Genomic DNA, 27,029 nt, shown 5'->3' with positions numbered 1-27,029 from the left:
TGCCAAAGTAGTTTTACAAAAGTGTTCTGAAGAGATGATTTCAAAGATTTAGCAGCAGATTTAGCAGCTTCAGCTCCTCGGGAAGGCTGAATCTAGGACCCTGGATGGCAATGAACTAATCCACAGCCATACGTTGGTCAAATCTGAAAGTGATCCATCAAATTTTTCATATCCACTGTGAAATCAACAGGTGGCCAATATGAAGATTTTAAATTTGGTGTTGTGGTCTTTCTTTGTGCTTGAGTAAGAATCCATTCTGGCACAAATGTTCGTTGGTTGCATTTATTGTTTTTTCAGTGAATTCACGTTTATGTGATATCTCAGATACTGCTTTCCCCATGACTTGCCAGGTCCCTCCACGCCTACAGTATATTTCCCCATCATTTCTAGACATTTTCTGCACTAACACAAGCTTTTATAATCTCATAAGCTTTGTTGTGACGTCAGCGTTCTTCATAGCAATTAAAGAGCTGAATGGAGGGAGAGGAGTATAGCAAGATTGGTGTGATCTGTAGAGATTATTTGATTAAGTGCATGCTCAACTAATGGAGTTTCATAATTTGAAAGCAAATGGTGCGTCTCGGATGACTCATGAAGGCATTTAATTTGGTCATTTATCCATTTATTTGTCTGCGCATTCATTCGGCCGGTTGAGCGTCTTAATTCCCAATTTTGGACGCCCTCTATCTTCGTACGAGTCATTCACACAAGTCGAGGAGATCAATTATGGAAGGTCCGTGCCTTCTAGATCTATCAAGTCAAACAAGGCCACTGCTGCCATAGGTCAGGGACTGTATATATGCAATAAATCAGAGCACATGACCATAAGCTTCTGAGTGAGAAGACCTAAGCTGTTTACCAGAGCCGGCAATGCATAGTGACTGATAATACACAAGTATTGACACAGAAAGTTGGACGGCCTTGTCCAATCCATTCATGGGCCACATGCTTGTTTAATGCCCTCTGGATTAGTGGATGCATGATCATGGCTCGCCAGCACATTAATGAATGAATTACAACATAGGCAGCTTACTGATGCTTCTCCTTAGTTGTGGATAGACACAGAAATAGTGGTTCCTGGATTTCACAAGGACTGGAAATGAGATATCGATACAATGGAGATAAGAGATCCATGCTCTTGTTCAGTTCTTTGTGGCCCTCTGTCCTGGGTGGCAAATGAAGGAGGAGTGTTAAATAGTGTGGAGGACATGGAAAGAGTGGGATTAAAATAGTGGTGAGGGGTTCTACTACCTCTACCAACACTCTTCCATTGCCACAAAAGGCCAAACAAGAGCATGTTCCAAGGTGCAGAATTAGTCAGTTTTTATCTTTTGGCAATCTGCTGAACATCAGCCGTGCTTTAATCTCAACTCTTTCAAGCTGCTGCAAATCTTCAGTGAAAAGGTCCTCTTACACAGGCAGCTTGTACAACATGCAGCAGTGAAACCTTTAACTAGCTAAGAGACATCACATTACTGCAGTTTTAGTGGATTTCTGTTGCACTGGTCGTTGGTAGTAATTCTAGTGTCATGCTATGGCTTTGTTCTGTCTCTATCTTGCAGAGACTCTCGCCCTCTAACTGAGCTCTATGGGTAATAGCTCCTTTTCAAGCTGGCTGGCCTATGAGGACGCGCCTACAGAGAGTGTGTGTGTGTGTTTGTGTGTGTGCCCAAAGCCATATATAAATCCATACTCACTGATATTCCCAAAACCGTTTCTCTACGGTGTTTGGCAACTTAAAGTTTACTGAAATGCTGACCTAACTATAGTTGTTCAGGACATTAGTGTGGTGTTGAGTCCAATGGCTTCTGTCGCATCAGGAGTAATGAATCGGGCTCAGCCCACTGTTCCCATAGAACCCAGTTAGAGGGCGAGAGCCTGTGTGTGAGAGAGCGAACGTTATGAAATTGCAACTCTAGTTCTACAGGCACAGGTGGAGCCCTTTAATAAGATTCCCCCGCCACTCTCAGAAGACTCAATTGCAAATGTGAGTATGGGTGAGTATGCATTTATATATGGTTCTGGGTATACACACACTCTGTAGTCATGACTTCACAGGCCAGTGTGTGTGCAAAATTTCAGTGAGTGAGTCCATGCATGTGATTTGAGAGGAGCTGTTGCCCATAGAGCCCAGTTAGAGGGCAAGAGCCAGTGCTTTAAGAAATAGGGTTACAATATTGTAACCTTTGTTCCTGGCAATAGCACTGAATGTTTAACTCACTGTGACTAAGTATAAGATTATGTTTCAGACAGGGGATGCATTGTCCTCTGACTTAGTGTTGTATTTTGAAGCTGCGCTTGGCAGCTTCACATGTTGGTGGCTCCAAATGGCAGCAAGAGATAACATTTTGAAACCGTTTAACTTCAGTTCCCCAAAATCCTTTGACATGCTTTACGACCCTGAGCAGTGTGTGATGCCTTAAGACTGTGGTTTGAAAGGCTGAGACTCTGGCCCTCCCCTCATTCAAATCTTTTTTTTTTTTTTTTAAAAAAAAAAAAGGTGGTCCCCTAGCTTAGCTCCATTCCTGGGACTCTCTGGAATCAGCTATTGTTTGATCCCATAGACACCCAGAAATTAAGCTAAGACAGCCTAATGTTGCTGTTTGACATATCTTCCAGCTGCAGACAAAGAGATGCCCCCTTCAGGAGGCTCATCTCACACATCTGCTGCTTTAAACCAAAGGGACAAGAGAGGCAAAAGATCTAGCATTGGTGAGACCAGCTTTCTGTGGTTTTTGCTTGGGGAAGTATGGCGAATTCAGGCTTCAAAGTAACTAAACCTCAAGCCTAAATCTCTGACAAGCCTGACCTCTAATGGTGAAAAGTAGCATGCCTGGTCTTTAGCGAAAGGTGATATCACCGACTGTTGTACTCCATTGGTGGTGTAATCAGCTGCCACCAAAGAACAGGCATGCAGCTTATCACCATTAGAGGTAAGGCTTCACACAGATTTGGGTTTGGGGTTTGGTTACTCTTTAATTACTGCTCTTTTCTGTTGCCATCTCACTTTGTGATTTGGGTGTTTTTACATAAAATGTTGCCTACTACAGCTTTGAACATTTTAAACACATACCAGCATGGGCATAGACATTATAGCGTAATTAGTAATTCAGGTTTTCATGACATATACAGCACTTAAGCCTACTTTTATGTACACATTCCTATGATATCAAATGTCATGCTTGCTACCATGGACATCTGGATAGTTAGGAAGTTTTCACCATGATTTATAAAGCTAATACACCTGTACTGGCACAGAAATAGCAGCATGAACATCTCGAGTTTGAATACACCCCTCTGCTAGACATGCTGTATCATGGAATCAGCAGGGGAAAAAAAATCAGGGGATATATCTGTCTGGATAAACTGAATATCCTTTTGTTTTGGATATGTTCACAAAGCCTGATTGTCGCCTTCCCTTGTTAACCCGCAGACCCGACAGTTTTCACTCTGCTGTAAATACAGAAATAATCCTACAGCAAATAGGACCCCATTTGACCTTTATCGGAGACTAAAGGCGACGGAAGACAATGTCTGACTTCAGCAGAGGGCTTTGTACTGTCTGGTTTGAGCACTTCACAATGTATTCTGGAGCCAAGTCAACATTTAGATGTGTAATACTTGCTGCAAAGCAGAAGGCATTTCTTCCCTGTCTGCTCAGTATTCCCCACGTAGCCCAGCTGCCAGAACCAGCCTTAGGGCTAGCCCCCAGCTTCAGACACACAGCACAATACTGACTCTTAAAGTTCTGCTCGGGACACGCAGGGAGGAGAAAAAACACATATATTGTCCCTAATGGCCTGCAACCTTGAACGATGACTCATCTACTTTACCTCACAATATCATACATCATCCACTATCTGTCACACCGGAGTCCCATGTAATGCATTTTTAAAAACTGTTCGGTTTATGTTCAGGAAGGAACCATCAGTCGCTGTGGGGTGGGGTGGGGTGGGGTGGGATGGGGGGCCAAGCACGATGAATAGATGGAAGCGCTATCTGGATAGAGGAAAATCAGATTAGGTTTCATTGATGTGCCTGGCTGTTTGCAGCCCTGGGGACACATGACACCAGGGATAATCTGTGGAAATAGCTCAGAATAATTAAAACACTTTGACACGCACCATACTCCATTCATTTTCCTTAAGCATCCACATGTGCCAATGTAGATCAAAGATGTGTGCGCATACACACACACACACACACACATACATACATGCATGTGAGCACACACATCCCAACTCAGCCTTAATTGTGAGACCGTGAGTGCACTACACTCCTCAGCATACAATGTAGTGTGCATCAGCGGCACTGGCCAAGGAGCTTTGCAATTTAAGCTGAAACAGAGATTGTGACTGGTAATCTTTTTGTTGTTCATTTTGATTATGACTGTCTCACAATACCAGTGCATGCTAAACCAGATGTAGTCTTATATGAGCTTTTGAAGATGAGGCAAAACCATAATCCTCTATGAAAGATCAGTTTTTCTTGGTTCAGTACAAATGTTTTAATGCTGCTTTTGTAATGCAGGCGAAACTGCCTCTTTATCTATGCCATATGAATAAGCAGAGTGACATTACATGAACTGCACTTGCTTGCTTTGATAACCTATAGTCCAGATAGCTACATTAGCATAGTACGTACAGTTGGGTCAGTGGAGGTCAAAACAAGCGTGGCTGTAGTCCCTGTAACTAATCAGGACGTACTTGTCTGCTCTGTTTGCTGTAATTTCCCTTCTTGGTTTTCATACTACTTAAGAACACAAGAACAAATAGCTGATATGAGCATCAGTCCAGATGTTGTTATGTAGGGCTTGAGGCAAGAGGAGCTGCTGGCTATCAACACGCCGACATTTGGGTTCCTTTACCAGGAACCTGTGTGTGTTGGTGTGTTTTCCTGTCATTGGTTCACTGGTTCTCTTTTTCACTCCTAATAAATCACACGCCGGTTCTCTTTGAAGATACATTCTCAGGCATCTTGGTGCAATTTTTAAAGGGATGGTAAAGTAAAATATGTGTTTTTTCATTAGATGTTTTTAATTGTCATCACTGGGTGTGTAAAACTTATTAATGAAACGCCATAATCTGAGGTCCTTTCTATGCAGAGAAGGGCCTGTCAACATGTAGAAGTGGAGCGATCCAATCGACACATGACCTCAGTTTTTATTCCTCCCACCCCCGTTTGTTTGACTGTTCTCTGTGTTAGAGCAGGTGAGGCCCAGCAACATGCTTCAATCTAACATAGTGATGGCATCGGTCATGGAATTTGTTAGTGAGTGAGCCACAACAATGCTCGCTTGGAAAACATTTGCTAGCATTGTGTTGCAGCAGTAGTAAAACCCATAGCTATTTCAGTTCCAACAAGCAGGATATTTTGACTTTGCTGGACAATTGTTTGGTCTGACCAGGGTCCAGACAATCTTGTTAAAATGCAGCTCCTAAAACTCTACAGTTTACCTTTAGGATCTCTCAAATCTTGGTGGATAGTGAAGACAGAACTCAAGAATAATGCTAAATGAGAAAATCTTTGGTTTTGACTGGGTTCTCTGTCCCTTTAATATTTAAATTGGCGTAGTTCTCACCTAGCCAAAAAGGTGTGAAGATTTCAGAGTTAAACTGCTCCCAGCATGAAACTGCACCAAGCATGTTTGCAGGGAATAAACTGCTCCAAGTGTGCCAGATATGAGCGCAAACCTGCGTTTGTCCTGAGCCTGATGTCCGGCAGCGAGGCGGCGTCGGTCAGGATTGCGCAGAGAAGTCAAATCTGCACATCTGTTGTCATCTCTCCCCTACCAGGCATCCAGCCCAGATCTGACTCTCCTCTTCAGAGCTGATTAGATTTTATTTTCTCTCTCTTTCTCTCTCACTCTCTCTCTCTCTCTCATACACCCTCTACATCCATCCCTCTCTCCATCCTCGCACGTGTTTGGAGCACAGGAACAGATTAGCTGTTTACTCAGTTTCTTCCGGTCCAGTCCATATGTCCAATCCATATGCTGAGCGGATAATACCAGAAACCCCCAAAAAAACAAAAACAACAGAAACACATAAACAAACAAAAAATGTGTGTGTGTGTGTGTGTACACATGCCTGTTTGTGTGTGTGGCACCGGGGACATGCATGGCGCAGACCCACTGCAGAGCACATGATGCTGTGCTACCACCACTCTGACCTTTACACGACAAAAACCAGAAAAAAAAAAATATTAACGAAGATCTATGGAGGCGTTTGACTTCATTGTCAGTTTATCTCTCCGTGGCTGCTATCTCGATGTGATCCTCGACCATGCATAGAAGCAGCTATTTGTATGATAATGTAAAACAGATTCCGTGGACGGGCCTCTCGATGTGATGCCATACAGTAGACAGCTGACATAAGCACTTATTGAATCTGGCAAACGATTCAATAGAAGTGTGGGTAATGTAGGGGGATAGAAAGAGAGAAAATAAGAAAAATAGGTTGCTGTAAATGTCAGCTTCATGGGGCCTTTTTAGCATTTGAAAGAGGAAGAATAGCATCTCTGCAAGATGTGAGCCTCTTATGGTTGTTTTAGCACTGAGTGTTGACTACGGTGACCAGATTAATGAGCAGCCAAGTCTCCATTCCACCCACTCGCACTCCCACACTGTCTTTAGAAGAGTGTTCCAACGCATCCTGGATGATACAACACGATATAACACACTCTCCCACTTCAATTCATATCTCTTTGTTGAGATGCCTTTGAATAATGGGAATGTACATTAGTATACTCGGGGCTCCAAAAGCCTGTCTGGAGACATTACAGACAAAATGTTTCATCCAAGACAGAACACAAATGCATTATGAGGGCTGTGTGAAAGTGTGCCATCAGTGTAAAAAATGAGCCATTGATTAGTTGTAAATCTATTGTGGCTTGCACCAGTGATATACAACATAAAGATATCCCTCTGAGCATTACCAATAAGGGGTCTTAAAGTCTTTTCACATACGGAGCAGCCACAGGTGTTAGAAAAACCTGGAAAGACCTTCAGCTAAGAATGTAAAATGGGTTAACAATGCTTAATAGAATTACTACATTTTTCATCATTTCTTTATGCTGCTACCCACTCTGATGTTAATAAAGATTAGGGTTGACAGTACAATATGCAAAACATGTTTCTTCATTATATTTGGTGTACTAAACACAGTAGGTGTTCATGTTGCTTAATAATTTGCTGTCGCTCATTTTCGTATAATTACCATTTCCAGTTACACAATTTCCATTAGCCGTTTTCTATCAGGAATTGGCACCTTTCTTGATTTATTGTGGTTTTTAAATTGGGCTTAAATTCAATTCCCGCTGGCTCGAGCGAGGCGCTGAATCCCCGCGAGCTCCACGTCAGCGCCTGACCTTTGAACCTCCCTGTGGAAAACAGAATTTCCTTACATCGATCAGTAACATATCGCATTATTATCATCAGGTTGTGAGTGCCCACATCCTGTAAAGAGGGTGTGTGAGACTTTATGTCGCTGGTGGGAGGAAAGAAGTCTCTAATACCAGCGACAACAGTGAGCAGCTGAGCCTTTCAGCTCTAATACCCTCCATCCCCTCATTAGCAGGGACAGTGTGTGTGTGTGTGTGTGTGTGTGTGTGTGTGCGTGTGCGTGTGTGACAGTGGGAGATTGTGTGGATGTGGGAAAGAGAGAGAGAGAGAGAACAGCAAGTTGAAAGATGCTGTCACTCCGCTGCCGTTACGCTTAAAAAAACCCACTCACTGGCAGACAAAGTCAAAGGAGAGCCCTTATTAATATTTCCCCTCTGAAATGAGTCTAAAAAGAAGAGGCATATGGACCCTCATCATGTGTTGCCATTGAAGTCCCTTTTTGGGGGACATGAAAGAGGACACAATGATTTCTATTACCGGACCTTATCGGGTGCTTAGCCAAGAGATTAGTACTAGTAATTCACTCTTTTTTAGTGTTGAAGTCTTTTTTGAAATTCAGCTTCATTCTTGGCTTATAAGTGAGAGGCAAACGAAAAAAGGAATGGATTCATTAGCCTGGAACTGGCCCTTCAATCAATAGCCACATTTTCAAAATTTCTTTGTTATTCAGGGTCTGTCCTCGCCGGCTCTCTCGGTGTATTGCCAAATGAAATTCAGTGAACTTCAGCTCTGACTTATCAGCACCCTTTCAGAAACAGTGGGTTTGCCAAACCCATAGAGAATGCCGGGCCGCCGATTGTTCACCGGCTGAGACTCTCTGTGGGTTGAGGAGACGATCCAGTCGCTATTGAATCGGGTTTGAATGCCCTGGATTTTGTTGTCACTGACAGCTACTCCAGGGATGGCAGAGAGGACATCATTCAGACTGAACAATGAAGCAAAAGCAAAACGTAAATACAGAGTGAGTGAGGAGTCACTGAGCTGTAAGCTTCTTTACCCTGCTTATTAATTCTTTGCTATTCCTGGCTTTTCTCATTTACTTTCTTGAAGAGCTGTGCATTTTGACCCCCCTGGCGCCTGGAGTGTGTCGTTGCGTGTTTTAATCACATCCCCCTCCTCGTCCATATAGACCAGGAGGCCAAGTGCTGGCTAGATGTACAGCTAAGAGAGAGACTGAGACAGAGATTAGCCCTGCACATTCTCGCAGGGATTTGAAGCCACATATAAAGCCCACGTACATACTTGGACATGCTTGACACGTACTCCGGCAGACCACAATAAAATGTAATGACATGGACTGTGGGGAAAGCTGAAGCACCCTGCCGTGATGGAAATGGAGACACAAAGACGTGGGAAATTGGAAGAGAACCCAGCACTTGCTCCTGTTCTACAGTATGCCCAGGCAATGTTGTCATACTCCTTTCTGGTGTGTAAGCTGCCACCCTTGTGGTACGTTAAGCCAATATCATAAACTCTCCTTTAAAACAGGACCATTAAGCATTTTGCCCATTATGCTTCGGTTCCCCGCAAGACGTCTGCCTTTTTAATTTAAACCACTTCACATGGTAGCTATCTGCAAAAAACAGATTATCCCCAGGACACACTGGCAAAACCATGGGTCTTTTACCTTTAGGTAATTACTACAGTTGTTTTTTTTTTCTGCGTGTACCTGTCTTTAGTCTCTATGGGGGCAAAGTTAGTGCTGCAAAACTCCTGAGATGAAAGTGCTTTTGCTAAGTCGCAAGGTGTCTATCAGTCGGGGGTTTGGCTTCCAAGCGCAATCTGGAGTCTGCCCTCTGCAGTCTGGAGTCTGCCAGTAATTAACACACCAAATGACTGTCACACACTCGCTCTCTCTCTGTGTGTCACTCTCTTTCTTGCTCTCTCTGCCTTTGAGGGATGAGACTGTTTAGCTGCATTACAACTCAGATAAGTTGCTTATGCAGTGTGCAAAGTGTTTGGAAGCTTGACTCTAGTAAGTCGTGGCATTAAGAATTTGTAAGGTTTTCACTATTCGCCTTTTTTTTTTTTTTGACGGTGTCAGAATTTTGGAATTACATAAGTCAGGCCTCTGCTTATTTGTTAAACTGCATGATTCCCATTCCAGGCAGCTCATTCTTCTGAGTTTATCTACAGCAAGATAGCAGACACATGACATGAGTGGTGTTCAATCTTGGGAGTGTAAAGTAGTTCCCAAGTTTGTGTTCCCAAACCCAACTGGTCATCCAGTGTGTCCCCAAATCTAAGTGGTCGCCAAGTGTGTTTTCAAATCCAATTGGAAACACACTTGTTTGTGTGTTTCCAATTGGATTTGTGTTCCTCAGTCCCAAAATGTTCACCAACTGTGTCTTCTCAAAACCCAAGTGGTCATCAAATGTGTGTTCTCCAAACCCAAACCAGCCACACTGGTGATCAGTTGTGTGCTCCCTAAAAACAAATTGTTTGTCAAGCTGTACAGCACAAGATGCATAAAAAATTACATTCAAATGCCAGCCAATAAGTGCATGCTGTCCAGTGTTTGCACAGTCCATTCAGTAGGGTGGCGTCTCAGAGTAAAGTCCATGTAGTCTTGTCCTCACTCATGTAGAAATGTACTGACACCTTCATTTGTGCAACCCCCAACCCTCAAAGCACTACCTTTTTCAGTTATTTTCAACTCCCAGTATCCCATGACATCAAAAAAACATGCACTACTACACTCCTCACTCCACTTATGTTGTAGTCCAGTATAGTGTACCGCCCTGGAGCCGCCTCCTCCTCCTCCTCTACTACTCCTCCAACTCTGCCCATGATAGATCTGTATGTGCGTTCCCTCCCCGTGGAACGTTGTATTTGTTATTCCACCCCAGAGAGCGAAAGCCTCTGCTGGCCGCCAGGTTGTATATCCCAGACCATTAACAACATGACAGGAGGAGTTAGCTTGACTGGCATGTTTATTGTTCTGTTGACTGGGCAGTGCTAATGAGGCCCTCACGCTATGCTGGGCCAGCAGGATTACCCCAGCATCACAGGACAAGCACAAACAAGAACCTCTGTCACCAAGCATTTCACTGAGAAACCTCCACGCACACAAACACACGCACACCCACACCCACACACACACACCCATCCCCTAAAACATACGTGCACACATACTCACTGCTGTTACACCGCGCAAACACATTAACGTACCTGAACATGCATGCTGCACTCATTCTGCAGTCAAGTGCACCTCTGAAGCTCGTAATCCTGCCTACATCAGCTCAGTGCACTTGGTCCCAAGTGATTCTAATAAAGTGGACCCTGTGACAAAAGTCATTTTTAGTGGCTGTTTGTTTTATTTTCAAAATTAAGCAGCATGGAGCCACTTTGTGCCGCAGCAGCAGAACAAAGAAGAGAAAATGTGCGTCAGGCATGTAATTGATTTTTTAATTAATTGTGTCACTTTGGTGATAAACATCACTTTTGCCATCTCACGGCACCTGCCTGATCTATGCACCTTGAATGTCACACCTCTGAAGCCAGTGTTAAATTCATTGCCTGAAAAAGTGTTAGTAAACAAAACTTTTTTTTTTTCAGGATCAAAACAAACAAAAACAATGATGAAATATAATGACACTTTCATCAACAAAACCAAAAGAGATTTAAAAAATCCAGATATAGACGAATAAAAACACAACATCCCAATCTCAGTGTGGAAGAGAACAAATACATGGGCAAACCTTACTTTTGATTAAGTACAGGATAAAATCAAAAACTACATGCAAAACACAAGAAGCTATAATGTAGATCAATCTGTGTTATAGGTCACTCACAAATCTTTTAATTTGAAATTTACAGAGGAAAAAATGATTAAAATGTGACTCAAACTGACATGCATTTTAATCAAAAGACTAAGGCTAAAACTAAATCATAATTGACTGTCAAAATTAACACTTTGAAACTCCTATGACGCTGAAAAGGTCCTGATTTTCCCAGTCCTATTTGCCACGTTGTTAGGCCATTCATGGGTGCTCAGCTCATAATTACTATATTTCCAACATCACTTGATGGCAGCATTGCATGAGATGTACATCTGTAGAGACAGCTTTCACACAAACTCTGCAGTCTGCAATTAATATAAACACTCTTGCATTCCTCTTGGGCCCTATCTCTTCCTCACTCTTACACACACACACACACACACACACATTCACGTACATCCACTGAACGTCACTCAACTCATGGGTTTTGAAAGGTGTTTAGCCCCTGAGGTAGTTAGCCTGCTTGTAATGGAGGCTCAATGATTTACAGTCAGCTCTCCTAATCGTCAGCAACACCAGTGTTAGCCCCATTACTGCTAATGCTACACCTGATGAAAAGGGTCCATTGATGAACTGTGGTAATGAGCTAGTGGGCCAGGTGCTAAAAGTCTCCACTGCAACACTGCAGTGCCTAACCTGCAGCAGCCACCATCTGAGTGTGTTTCCATGTGTGCTTTTATATTCCTGCCCATCAGATGTTCCTCTACAAAGGGCTAGGCATGCATTAGATGTAGAGTTAGGTAAAGAGATAAAAGACTCATGAAAAGCACACGCACGGGAACATATTCTCTTCACACCTATCCCCATTTTCTATGGGAGACAGATGTTAACATCTGATAGCCAGTGTGGAAAGCTAGGAATAACAAGCTGAACTAAAGCTCATATTCAGCTGTTTCTTCATGTGTTATTAAGTGGTATGAACACCAGAGGAGGAAAATTACAGCAAATAGCACAGATAAGTCTGTCATGTTCGGCTAGAGACTGGAAGCAGATTTATTTTAATTCCCACCACCAACAAAACCTCTTACCTAGCAGAACAATGGCTTACAAGAACTCCAATAAACAACTGAGCTGTCAGGGAGTCATTTTCTTATGTTCTCAGGCTCCTATATTCTATATTCTCTGTCCTATGTTCCCCAGATTTATATGGCACATAAGAGGAACATGACAAAGGGTCCTATGTTCCCAGGGTCCTATGTTTCTCAGCTCTATATAACACATAATGGGAACCTGAACAAGGTCTTCCCCAGCTCTGTATTCAGGGGATTAGGGTTATATTCTGTTAAAAGAATATTGAATATCTATTAACAGAATAGTAACTGGGAGGAATATAGGGCCTTAGGAACATAGGTATAGGTCAGCAGTGTTGGGAGGGCTGCTATTGAAATGTAATCAGTTATAGATTACCAGTTACTGTTTTAAAAGTGTAATAAGCAATGGAGCGATTCTGATTACATCATCTAAGTAAAGGAACACTTTGATCACTTTTCTAACAAATATATGTAATATATAACTTATTTATTTATGTAGCCAGGCTAACACCAGACTCTGATGGCTTCCAAGTTGAGAGCAATGAACATTTAGTTGAGAGGCGTTATGAATTCAAATATGAGAACCAATTAAAAACCACACTCAGAGTCGGAGTGAATACTGCCAAATGAATGGAGCCTGCCCAGACTAAGTAGAGACAGTTCCTTGGTGTTGTGCCGAAATTCGTTCCCCCATTGGCTTTGCTGACACTCATTGTCTCAAAATATGCATGCCTGCACATATATGATATGCAACAGAATGAATGTTAAATTCTACATTTTTTTTTCTTTACTGAAACTCATAAGCACCAGCAGTTTGATGAGTAATTGTAATTTAATTTTAACATTTCTCTCAGTAACTGTAACTGTTACATTGTGAAACACCATTACTTGTAACCCATTACTCCCTGTGTGAGTCATGTGACTTCTTTTTATTAGCTCTGGCAAACCTTCAGTTAGACAGTGTGAATTTTATCAAACCAAATGAAATGCATCAAAATAAACTTTTCTTTAATGATCCATACCAAAAGAAATGAATTACAGGTGCGGTTGGTCCCCAAAAAGAGTGACACAGTCCTTGTTTAAAGTGATAAGATTCTTGTTTTTCCTGATTGAGGTGACACGCTTGGTGATAAGCGGCTTTAGCGTCTTGCACCGGCCCCTATCTGAGGAAAGCAGTAGTGATGTTGTCTGGTTCTGCCTCAGAGACACTTACTTTCCTTTCCTTGGATTTTTTTCCTTTTCCTTGTCTGTTCAGCCACTGTGGCTATCACTGGTCATGCTATACTCATTTCTTCTTCTCTTTATTCCAAACAAAATGCCTGTTGCTGCTGCCCGAAACACATCATTTTCTGTGCTGAAGAGAGTTTTCCAGAGGAAGAGGTACCAGGACCAGATGTTTAGAACAGCAAATGCAAAGGTTTTCATGAACTGGATTGCAAAATAGACATTTCTTCATTTGAAAAAGTGGCACATGATTACAGCAGTGCAAATGAAGATCCATGCAGTCTGTTCTCACTTCATCCAGGTTCCCAAATGTGTCAAAAAATGGATGAAAAGTTTTACATAGATGAATTGCACCTGGTGTCTGTCCAGAGCCTCTATATACAGCACATCTCCTTCTGTTCACAGCAGCACCAAGATGTCTGTTAAAATGCCCCCCCAGTGAGTAAACAAGATGGAACCAGCAGCGTCAGGGCAGTGTTTCAAATTTAGAGCGAACGGAATATGACATTTTCTTTAATGCTACTCTCAGACATTCATTATCATTAAGATGTTGTTTTCCATACCTGCTTAAGTAAGCAGATATCCCCAAGCTGTAAGGTCTCGTTCATCTCTCTCTCTCTGTCTCTCCCTCCCTCTCTCTCTCTCTCTCTCTCCCTCTCTCTCTCTCTCTGTGTCTCTCCTTCTCTCCCATTGCGAACAAAGTTGCAACACAGCTTTGCATCAGCAATTACAAAGGGAGGCACTTTTTATACTTTCTTGATGCTCATCCAAGAAATTGATGTACAGAATGCATTTGGGTCTCGGGGGGAGAGAGAGAGAGAGAGAGAGAGAGTGAGAGAGAGAGAGAGAGAGGGAGGGAGAAGCAGAGAAAATGACAGAGAAATAGACACAATGTGCATGTATGTGTGTGCATCTGAGCGTGCATGCGTATGCACTTTGCATTTCTCCAATTCCCTCCTGTTTCCCAAAGACTATTACTCTAACTTTTCATCCATATCCAGTTGACAGAATAAAGACATTTCATTAAGGCTATCTCTGCGCCAGGGCCTATTTAATGAAATGCATACCTCTGCAGCCAGCAACAATGTCTTCTGTGTGTTTGTGTGTGTGCGTGCACATATAGTGTAGTGTCTGTTTGCATTTGGGTTAAATTGGGAAATTGGAGGAGCCTTGCCTTTAATTTTCCTGCTGAAGTCTATACTATTGATGAATTTGGCCTGGCATAGGCACAGGAACTGGCTCACTCCCTCTACCAATTTAACCCCTATGGGTGTATCTGTGTGTGTCCATAGAACACAGTTTGATGCTGGCATTTTCAGAGCGGCCCGCTATAATGAGAAAGTGTGTCTCTCCAGGCTTTGGATTTATGAGTACATTGCTAGCTGTGAGATATTCGGCTGAGGAAGTAATTAATGAAGGGCCTAATTGTGCAGTGTGTGTCTCCTCAGACCTTGGATCCCACCCTCACCTCAACCCTGAACTCTAATAAGCCCACAGGGACGACCCAATGTACTCTTTAGGCCCAGTGAAGGCAGCCACATAATTAGTCTGCAAACAGGGCCTCGCACACCTGCACCCAGGACCGAGCCTAAAGCTGCACCGGCAAGATTTTCTTTATGTAAAAATATCCTCGTCTTATCAGGCTAAATGGCAAAGCGGGGCTGCAACAGAGAAGAAGATCATCCCCTCCCTGCTAACTGAAAACCCATAGATTCACCCCATTTGCCTTAATGAAATTCTGCTGACAGTATAGTCTATGCTGGGGAAATGATCTCCGCCCACAGGAAGTAATGAATAGTAACTTAAAGGGATAGTTCATCCATTTTGAAAAATGTGATATTATCTCACTCCCCCTAGCTGTTCTGTAACACAGTAGTGGTGCTATCTTCCTCTCATTGTTACCGAGTGCTGGATACTGGCTGGATGCTCCAAATGCTAACTGTTAGCCCCCTGGCACCTATCATCAGTGTGCACTGAGTAGTTGTATGTGCATTCTAGTTTTTGGAGAGCACCACTTGTAAAGTGATGTTAAGTCTTCTTTGAGTGGTTTAAGGTGGTTATTTTTAAGAACGTTAGCTGGGGGGAGGTCCACTTCAATGACAGGAGGCTGACAGTTAGCATTGGGAGCATCCAGCCAGTATCCAGCACTCAGTAACAATGAGAGGAAGATAGCACCACTACCGTCCTACAGAACAGCTGGAGGGGGAATGAAATAATATATAAATTTTCAAAATGGGTGAACTATCTCTTTAATACAAACAGCAGCAGGTGAGCGCTCTATACATAAAAAGCTGGCCTCACCAATGATGGATCTTTTGCTTCTCATGCCGCATCTCATGACCCGTTGCTAGTGAAATTCTTAAATTAAAAAGTTGCCTCTCGCTGCCATTTGGGGCCACCAACGTGTGAAATTGCCTAATGCAACTTTAACTAAACTCTGCGTACAGTAACTACAGTCAAAGGGAAAGAGAGGACAGTTGGGAGGAGTGAGGCATTTGAAAGGAGGAAAGATATTTATTACTGTTTTGGCAGTGTGACTAAATAGCTCCAAATATATTCCACCATGTGAAATCCCTATTGTCAAGGCCCTTTGAGAAATAAGGAGAGTGAAAGGACTGGTCATATATACAGCAGCCCCCCCGCCCTCTGTTGCCCTTTTCACTTGCACATAACACATCTAGTATGGCCGACATCTGCAAAAGGCCACTCCATATATCCCTGTCCGCTTTTACAGCTTGCCAATAGGAAATGAAAGTGTCTCTAATGCTCGCTAGTGGACTAAGTGATATATAGGAGTATTGCTGCTATATAGGAGGGTCTCTGTAGATTATTGGCAGTGCTGGTTGTGCCTCTGTCAGCAGTGAATGATGTCCCCTGCCGCTGTGGTCGCATTTGGGAATCTATCAACGGCTAATAATTATGTGTACATTTACGACAAGGGCCCGGGTTTAATGGATCGATTCCCTCACACTCCAATTCCCATTCTGGCCATGGATTTCCTGTCGTTTCCATGAAGGATCTTGCATCAGAATGGATGTCTTTCTCTCTCTCTCTCTCTCTCTCTCTCTCTCACACACACACACACTCTCTCTCTCTCTTTCTGCCTCTACACCCTCCCTCTTTCCCAAAAGATATTACAGCCCAATTCAATGCTACCTTTAACAAGTGATGACTCAACAAATCTCTAATGTATTTTCGTTCTCTCGCTCTTTTTTTTTTTTCGGTCCTTCTTGCTTCCCCACCAGGCAGTTTTGTGAGATGGAGTAATTTTCCGTTGACAGCAGGGATCCTGGCTTTGAAATGAACAGTGGTTGTTGGGTGGCTTTAGTATGATGTGCTAACACGGTGAGATGCTGCATTGTGAGAACATATACTGATATGTGTGTATGTGTCTATAGTCTCCTACACACACACACACACACACACACACACACATATATATATATGCACACTGGCCAGATGCACTTTGTCAAATAAACAACTTGTTAAGCAGTAAGTGCATATGTACAGCACTGCCTGTTAGTCTGTGCTTGTCTCCCACTCCACACAGTCCATTATTAGCACAGTCCTGTCCTGTTGGGAGGCTTCTGTTCACTCATATGGCTTATTTAAAAGGGCAATAAGTAAGAGTTTTTCTACCTCGTAGCACAAAATGGGCTGCTGATGAGAAGAATACCATTTGCAGCCGCCCAAGGATGGAGAACGGCGCTACAAACGAATAAACACATTACAGCTACAAAGGTTAAACTGTCTTGTTCTCGAGTCAAAAAGGCAAACGCCAGAACAGTTTTAGCATTCCATTATTTTTCATTATGATATATATTACCTTCTCACTGGACTCCTCGGTTGAAGTTCCGCTCTAATTAGCCAGCTTGCTGCTTTCTCGTGCGACAATGTGTCAATTACAGGGACCGGTTGTTGCAATTCCTACCAATCGCCCATAGAGGTTGATGAAAGTCGTAGATTACTTAATGCCTCTTTAAATGCAGCAAGGGCTATTTGCGAATGCATTCGACCCATGGAGCGCCGGCTAGAAATCGCTTTTCATTCTTGTAAGCACAAGTAATCATGCTGCGTTTGGGAGCAGGTCTGGCCTTGTGGTTAGGGTGGCAGTGTTGTAACTGGAAGATGACCGACTCAGTTCCCACAAGAGTCATGTGTCGCTCATTGTAAGGCACCCTCTGCAAGAAAGCAAGCAAGGCGACTGAATCTGTGTTTGTGGCCAAATGTTAAAGAGCATGGTGTTTATTGTGGCATGTTGCAGTGGGCCTACATTTATTTTGCAGTTGTGTTAGAGTGTCAAAGTATTGACAGCACCCAGGGAAGGCTCACACTTTTAGTAGGATTACCAAATACCAAGCGAAGCTTTTCACAGCACTCTGCAAAAAGTGATAGAGTCTCAACATAACAATTACACATATTGAAAAAATGTCTGAGTGTTTTGAAGCTAGTGCACTAAGCCTATAGGAGTCACTTTACTGTTTGATATGGCATTTCCCATCATCCATAATTCACTAAATGAAAAACTAAGTTGGGGATTGTTGTTTCAAATAATATATCTGTGATTTGTAATTCATAAATGTGTTTGCCGTGACCATAATAATGCATTAGTGTAATTTTAACACTGTATCAACGTACTGCACTAATGCTGCTTTATGTGAGTTCAGTTGAATAATAGATAAGCTTCAGGGAAACTTTTTGTTTAATAATATGCAACAAGAGGTCTCTGCTTGTGCATTAAAAAGCCATTTACCAGGCTGTGTGGCTTTCTCAGTGGGCAAAGTTGAATACCTTGTACTCGCTATGCCATAGATTCATGACCTGGGACATTTGTTCTTATTAGTTTTCAATACAAATAGTTCCAATAACAGCCCCTTAAAATGTTTCAAAGGATTTTGTCGGTGTTAAATTGAAATGCAATGTAAAGTTGTGCTAACTTCATAAAGTCACCACTGTTTAATTTCTGTAAACGGAGTGGATTAAAAAATTTTGCATTTGCTCTACAGTTCCCATATTTACTATCCCACGTTTAATTCCACCTGCGAAGTCTGAGCCCAGAAGAAAAATGCTGACTTCACATTAATGCCAGCTCAAGTCTACTTCATCTTGTAACTGGCTTAAACGGTTGAAAGCTTCATGATCTGAGGTGAGATAAAGTACAAACTTGCTTTTGTTAGCTCAGACAACTCAATTAGTTGTGCTTGGTGAACTTCTTTAGGTAAATGGCTTGCAGTGGATGTTTCCTCAGTGTGGGAAACACCATGAAATCCGCACATACCCCCAAGTAAGGCCATGTGCATGGAAGAGAGGGTGATGAATACATTGCCACCTGTTTCTCTTGACTCCACGGTATCATTTGAGCAGTGATTTAGTGCTTTCTCCACAGAGCGTGTCTGTTAGCACTGCAAACAAACTCTCACAGGACTTGTCGACTTGCTGAGTCTTTGACTGTGAACTCGGAGACACTGTCTGGTGTCTCCTTTCCCCGTGATTCACTGTTGATTTGCATATTTTCAAATTATCTGTGGTTTTGTTAGAAATCTCTTACAGTGGAATTGTGCGTAGTTATGCGTAGCACAATCCCAGTGACTCATATGCTTAATATCATGTTCCTAAATGGAAAATGGTGCCTCAGGCTATAGCAGATATTGTAGTGGAACTGCCTCTTACTCCAGTGGAGTTGAGAGCGATAAGCCACGCTTCCTGCCCCGCAAAGGAAATTAATTCTTGCCCCCAGTAGCCAACTCTTACATAAGAAAATAACTGGCTTAGATGCCTATCACTCCCACGGTGCTGACATTCTCTCACTGTGTCATCCCATCCTGTCAGCTTTATGGTACATGTGTTAGCTTATTATGCAGGCCGATCATACTTTTCTCAGAGGGAGCAGCTCTATAATATCTCCTCTATTCAGATGAAGATAGTGGCCAAAATGCTAAAAGTCACCGCAGATTAGTTTCGCCCACAAAGGCTTGTGATTCTGATTTCGGTCGTGTCTGCCCGCAGCGTCGCTCTGACAGTCCTCGCTGTCTTGGAGATGGATGATACGGACATGAACCTGATGTTCAAAGTTAAATGACATGTTTGATGGAGCAGCTTTCAAAAAAATTGATAGGCAGTGGAGTCAAATGCAAATGGAGCTAAGGGAGGTTGTAAGCTGACTGACTCCCACTGCACTGATAAGGAGTTATAGTCATTGCTGTGGCTTTGAATCGCCATAATCCTTGATTTGTAACATAATCTAAGTGCAAAGGACACTGTTGTGGCCTGATCTCATACCCAGGGAGCCATATACTGTATGTGGCACAAGAGAATACCATAATATAGGTCATGTTAATTATCAGGCTCTCAGACCAGGGTAACAGTTTGCTCATATGTGTGGCTGATACCTGAGTACCTCAGTCAGGATCATCCACACTGATCTGATGGATATGTTATACTTTTTTTTTTTTTTTTTTTTTTTTTAATATTTTGATGATGCTTTTCACTTTAACACACAAACACAACATAGAAACAAAAACAAATGAAATGCCTAAAAAATGTACATTACTACTACATGTGCACACACACATACACACACACACACACGTATATCTATCTCTTTCTGTCTATCTATCTATCTATCTATCTATACATACATACATATATATATACACACATACACATAGATAGATAGATAGATAGATAGATAGATAGATAGATAGATAGATAGATAGATACTTATGACACTGTCACAGTCACAGTCAGCAGCAGAGCAACAGCCTGTGAAAATGAAAGGTCACTCTGGAGATGTAACTATTGTTTGTATTAAAAATCTTGCGGTCCTATCATTTAAAACTATCAATTATCATTTTGCTGACTTTCACTCTCACAATCTACCAACCCTTTTAGCATAATATTAGTAATTCTTTGACCAAGATAATTAAGGAAAGGTGACGAAGTCTTGTAAAAAATGTTTTGTACTGCACATAAGCCTGTATGTTAAGTGCTCCATCGGTATGAATTCAAATATCAGCCCAGTGGTTTATTGCATTATTGCAAGATATTTTTCTGGGTAGCAAAGGTCAAAATGTTAAGCCGTCTCCTACAGAGAGTGCCTTTGACATAACGGCTAGGTGGTCCTATGTCACAGCACTGAGGTTCAGTATCAAACAAGGTGTATCCATATACTGATATGATGCACTTTGATTGATACATATTGATCAACACTGCACTGGTTGTGTATGAGAAGACCTTAACCTGACTGGATTCTTATGCAATGTTTGGATCAGATTCTGTATATGTGTGAATATGTTTATGAAGATGGTGATAATAATGATAAGGACGATAGTGATAATTATGATTATTATTATTATTACTATCAGTCAAATGTTGATTTTTAGCATTGCATGATGGTCTAAATGGTGTTTCAATGACTTTTTCACATTGATAAGAATAAAATTCAGCAACAAAAACTGAGTCCCTTAGAAATTTGGGACTTTCTTTTTTTCATGAAAATGGTCCCATTTAAAAAAAATATCAGCAGAAACATCAGTCATGAGCCAGTTTGAGTCCAAAAGCATTCATATCAACTTTCACAAACTCATATCGGTGGAGCCCTGCTAATTATGTTTCCACCGCTGCCAGAGCGCATACAGTAAGGCTGGCAGGTTTGAAATAAAAATGCTGAAGCGCAAACTCGCTCCTTTCCCCTGCGACCTCTCCAAAGAATGCAGTCCTATCTCATCCGTGCAGATGCTAACCCTTTTGTACGCCCACCTTGTGTCTGTGTGTTGCAGTGCCGTCGTTCTGGGGGCTGGTGAACTCGGCCTGGAACCTGTGCTCGGTGGGGAAGAGGCAGTCGCCCGTCAACATCGAGACCAGCCACATGATCTTTGACCCCTTCCTCACACCCATAAAGCTGAATACAGGTGGACGGAAGGTAAAAAACAGACAAACACACACACACAAGCCCATGTTATTTTCCTGTTTGTCTGCTAAATGAATGCTGCTGCTTTGTTGACTTGTCTTCTTTGTTGGTGGTTGCATCTCGGAGCTGTTGGGGCAACCTCACACACTTGCCACACTTTGCTATTGTGCGTGTTCTTTCTTCCCGTGGTATTGTACAGTATGGTAAGCATCTTTTGCTGATCGATGCTCCTGACCACTGTTTCTCTTGGCAGACAAAGCGGGCTATTTGTCTGAGGTGAGCGCTCTCTCAGAGATAAAATGCAGAACAATGCACCTATTCAATAGGGGTGGATGATACCACAAAATTTGGTTTTGATTCAACACCAGGTAACACTAGGGCCAGAATCACTAAGTACCAATATTTTTTGATTTTATAAAGCAGTAACTCTTTCTTTGGATAGTCCATTATAGACATTCGACCGAAGGTTAATTTATATATAGTTTAATACCTACAAGTTCAGAAGAATATCAATAAGCAGTAAAATACATTTCAATAACGTAAGTGTTATTATGGATCCCACCCTAGTTGTGGGCAAGCACTCTGGTGGGTTTCATAAAAATGCAGCAGGCGTCCAGCAATGATGTCAACTAGGCCTACATGTTTGTTACAACAGCAAACACATACAACTGAATGTTGTTGAAATATAACTTATGGCTTATTGATATTCTGCTGACATAAGTCATGTTGATATTTAACTTATATATCCGTTGACATTTAATTGACTGTCTATAGGGGAATATCCAAAAAAAGTGTGATTTAAAAAGCCACCAATATACATTCATGTATAGGGAGAGTGATGTGGCATCATTTTGTTAGCATTTTTGTCAGCATCAAATTATTTGCCAAACATGAAGCATTTGTTTTTATATTACCCCAAATTATTGCTACTGCTCCCGGTTAGTTACTGTATTTAATCACATGCATGAGAAAACACAGGGCAGTTTTATTGGTGAATAACAAAAATGTGCAATCTTACAATCATAAAAAAAAAAATGATAATAATATAAACAAAGTGTAAGTGTTTAGTGGTGCAAAACAATGAACTTGAACTTCAGGAAAAATGGGTACAACCTAGAAGAGAGATATGGATCCTTTTTTTTTTCTTATTTTCTCAAGATAATACTCCGTTTTGGTTGAATCGATACTTTTGATATCCATAATCACACCCCTACTATTCCAACGTGCATTGGTTGTGAGAGCTTACAATATGCACTGGCGTGAAGGAAGCCTCAACTTTATCTTATGGCAGTGACAAATGACATTTTACACCCTCACAGTGGATAACAGTATGTTTTTGTGCACTCTTATTCTGCAGTGTGGTTTATCAAGGGCAGTGTGTATCAAAAATCTGCTCTATCCCGTGCCATATGACAGCAGCTAATTGGGAAACCTTCACAGATGGGCTGCTTTCAAGAGTGTACAGTTGCATGGTGAGATTAATGTTATGATTAGTTTATGTTTACATGCCAGCGGTGGGTACAGGGTTAGCTCGGGGCAATGACAGTGCTGACATACACGGCTTACAATGCAGATTACTCCCTAAGGTAGCGCTTCTCAAACATTGCTATCTCACCGATCTTCGAATCGACGCATGGGAAGACGTCCAGACCAGCATTTGATCCGATTTTGTCTCAGGGACCCATGTGGCTTTTGTTATTGATGATTTAGTATTGAATTGTGGAGCTGCCCACACTGTGCATAGAGGAGATAATAATGGTGGGACTCAAACCAATGATTACAGCAGTCATTCTTATACATTCTCTCGCCGGGGTCATTTCTGCTGAATTAAATTACTATGAAATTAAACGATTCCTCATTTTGCTAGGGATCCCCCGGAGGCCCCCCAAGGACTCCATTTGAGAGCCACGGCCCTGTGGCCTGAGGAGAGACCATCACTCACAACAGCCCAATTTTATCACTATTAGGATGGATCAGAGGGAATGGAGGGGGCAGAGAGAGGGAAGGAGTGAGAGAGAGCTCTGTGCTATTTAGGGTTGAAGCTCAAACATTAAGGGATGGTGCCGTGGTAAATACATTTTGACACTGGACTACAGTAAACACACACATCTCGTCCCCTATGGATCATGCAGTCCCCCTCCGGGCTCCTCAGTAACACACATCTGATCGTCTAAGATGTGGCTTTTGTCATTTTGTGTTATTCTTGAGCTCTATCTTCATCATCTGCCAAGATTTGACAGTTCCCAAATGTTCCTAAGAGTTTTTTGGGGCTTTATTATCTACAGTGATACATTCCAGCAGGCCTGGGTGGGCTTTGGTTCCTCTTGCAGGGTAACCATACTGTCTGGACGCTGAAGACCAACAACTGTCCAAATATCTTGCTCTTTTTTTTTTTTAATGAAATAGCTACAGCTCTAGTGCTGCAACAAAGTGTTAAAGCTCACTTGCTAAAAACGGACATTATGCAAGCTTGTTGTGGAGTTAATGTGAGACGATCTTTGACTGATGCCTTCGCGAAAGCTCCGCGTTACATTAAAGCTCTTTGCTTCTCTCTCTTCTAATGTAACACCACAAAATCCACGTGGCATCCTAACAAGATAACAATCGGCCTTACTGTTCCTACCATTTGTTGAGGCAAGCGGAGGATAACAGATGCACAAGTCCATTAAATGAGAGCTGGTGGAATAAAAACCAAGGTGTGTTCTGATTGGATCACCGCACTCTTACCTGTGAAAGTAGCTTTTAATCCCCAGCACACCCGACAGGCCTCTCTCTCTTCAGATTGTTGCAGCTGGATGGTGTTTTCTACACCCAGTGATCCTAGTTAAAGACATTTGGAGGAAAATGTGTGTATTTTACTGTCCGCTTGACATTTCAAAGTTTGACTTGTGCGGGGTGGACCCAGTAGCTCACCTGGTGTGTGTACCACTTCTCTAAGTCGTTTGTTGACCCTCTCGCTGCAGGTCATCCTCTGTCTCTGTCCCCCCTGCCTCTCCTGTCTCGCTCTATTGTCGCTATTAAATAAAAAAATATAATCATAGGAACATCCTAGAGCCAATCAGTGTAATCTTGAAGATCCCAGAATACGGTATTGAGATGCAACATTTCAGGTTTAATCAAAGTCAGGGATGAGTTGTGTCAAGATATTGCACATGACAAGCAAACTAAATGAATGAATGCAGAGAGAGATAAATCTATATTGCCCCCCAGGTTTCACAAAAAAAAAAAAAAAAAAAAAAAACACTATTTGCTTGCTTCTGCATGGCATGTTTGGCAGGGTTAAGAATCATCACACATTTATTGCCCATACACACCCAAGTACAACTTTCTCATTTATCACTGAGAAAAGTTTGCGGTGTCCAAAAGCCATTTTGGACTCTTTCCTTGTCTCTCTCTCTCTCCCTTTCTCTCCCCCTCTCTCTCTGCAGCGGCCTAAATGTAATCTGTTGTGTCTCCATCTCTCTGAGCACCTGAGCTGTCAGCCGGTGAACACGAAGTTGGCTTCACCTTGTCAGTGCTGATTCATCCCCGCTCTGTCTCTGGCTGTTTGGCAGCCAGTCAGCCTTGGCCAAACACGCAACGGAGACCAGTAAAGAGCTTCCACTCGGCTCGGTACAGCTCAGCTCAGCCGCTCGCTCGCCACCTCAACACAGAAAGCCTAAGCCTACTTTCTGCCCAGGAGGAAAGGAAAGAGAAAAGATTAAACCCCTCCTCACGCTTCCCACCCACACACTCACTCAAACACACACCTGGAGACAGCACAAGAAAGAGAGCAAAGGCAAGAGAAAGGGACAGAGTGAAGGAAGTAGGGATGGAGAGCGAGATGAACCATCCTTTTAATGAGTTTTTGTGCTGCCCTGTATGGCTGGCTAATGAATAGTTAAAGGAAATTAAATTGACCTCCAAAGAGAAATATTAATTAACGAAGGAGACATGCATCAAGGTTATGTGCACAGCGGATTGAAGGAATCACAGTTATTAAAATGTCCCTATTAATTGAATATTTACTCTGCCATAGATGAGCTGCAATTACTTGAAGAGATTTTAATGAATTCAATCACTTTGGGGCTGCGGTGGTGGAAAACGCCCAGTGAGTCCTGCTCTCCACGAAGTCGAGGATTTTTTTTTTTTTTTTTTTCAAGTTTATGAATAGTACTTATGAAACAGGATTAGGTCTCTTTTGTCCTTTGCTGGTTTATTTTTCAAACAATTGCATGGGAATCTATTAGCGCTGTGAAATTGGTAGTGTTCCTCACATTTGGGACACGGGGCTCTCTCCTGCTTTTGTTCTCGCGCTTTGAAGTCAGACGTATCTGGAGCAATAAGCAGAGAAGCCATTGTGATCAACAGCGTTAGTGCCAGGTGGAATATTCCATAAAGAGGATATTTAGTAATGATGTGTAGTTAAACGAAAACTCAGAGGGCAGCGAAGATGGAGATTTTAGAGCCTTTAATCATAGTTGTGCTGCTAAACAAGCTCCGAAAGCCTGTGTGACAAATCTCCCAACACAAAAGGAGCAGTTTCTTTTGTCTTTCTCGAGCTTTTTTTCTTTCTTTTTCGACTGCCGATGAAGAAGGCCTTCCTGTCCTGCAGAAGGCCCGCTCAGCCAGATGGGGAGATATGACAAGGAGTGACAATCGGGGAGTGAAATTCACTGGCAGGTTGACATGCAGGCATGCGCATGTGTATGTGTGTGTGTGTATGTGTCTGTGTTGAATCTTGCGTGTAGTGCACTGGCAGCCCTGAATCTGCCTAATTACAGGGAGTGTTAGGTAGAACAACAAACGCCTGGCACTTGGATGGCAGCTGTAGTTCCGCTCTGGAGGGAACCGCGGTCTCCAGTTTATGCAGCCAGCCAGTGAGCCAACCAATCAGATATCAGTCAGGGAGCCAGCCAACCAGTCAGTAAAGCTCTCTCTGCATGAGGCTGTAATATCCTGTGTTTGATACCAGGTGTTTGATATCACCCTCAGTGTGTACCTGTCTGTGAAGTTGTCTACGGGCCAGTACTGGTTCTGCTGGTGATGTTGGGTCCTTTCCAGGGCGGCTCACCGCAGATGTTTGCAGATTGCCGGGGGCATCCAAAGATGTGGCTTTGGGCTCTAGATAATATTTTTGGGGTTCTGATTTCATGGAAGGGGCCACAGTGCAGCCTGTGTTCTGCTGTTTAGAGAGGCTTTTCAGTTGTAATGCCGCCATGCGTCCAGATGTCTTTCAATTACCAACCACTGCTGGCATGAACAAAATAGCATAGCAGTTATCTGTGCAGGAAAATGATGTACCCTATATGTTTTTGCAGTCTTACATCTACCTGACTTTTAAAGAAAAAAACCATATGGTGGTGAAATATCCTCATTAGTTGTTTTTTGCTCCCCAAGGCTGGTAATACTGTATTTCTATCTCTGTTCTCTTCCATAGTGTGGCAAAACAGGTCCCAAAGCAACACTTTTAGAGCATAAATGAATGCAAACAACGTGGATTATACCAATATAAACAACAATAGGTCCCAGTAACCATTTTTGAGGAAATTAAGCAGCTTGTTGCTTGTTTTGCTTCCTATTTGAATTGGAAAATAGATCCAGCAGGACACATCTGCTGGAAAGTTCCTCATGCTAACCTTGCACCAAGAAGAAACAACCAAGTGCTTGCAGTAATAATTACATGGAAACAAATGCGTACT

General features: G+C 42.4%; 1 protein-coding gene across 1 annotated transcript in view; it reads left to right on the top strand.

The window, feature by feature from the left end:
* The window catches only part of ca10a (carbonic anhydrase Xa), a 75,533-nt gene extending 52,261 nt beyond the window's left edge, over positions 1-23,272 (top strand). The window contains exons 3-4 of the mRNA XM_030078419.1: positions 21,218-21,360; positions 23,216-23,272. Coding sequence (XP_029934279.1) covers positions 21,218-21,360; positions 23,216-23,272 — 200 coding nt within the window. The remainder of the gene's footprint in view (positions 1-21,217; positions 21,361-23,215) is intronic.
* Positions 23,273-27,029: the final 3,757 nt, after the last annotated feature.

This window comes from Myripristis murdjan, chromosome 19 (assembly GCF_902150065.1).
Source record: "Myripristis murdjan chromosome 19, fMyrMur1.1, whole genome shotgun sequence".
NCBI lineage: Eukaryota > Metazoa > Chordata > Actinopteri > Holocentriformes > Holocentridae > Myripristis > Myripristis murdjan.
Note: the sequence above shows the minus strand (reverse complement) of the source record. Positions and strands in the feature narration are given on the sequence as shown.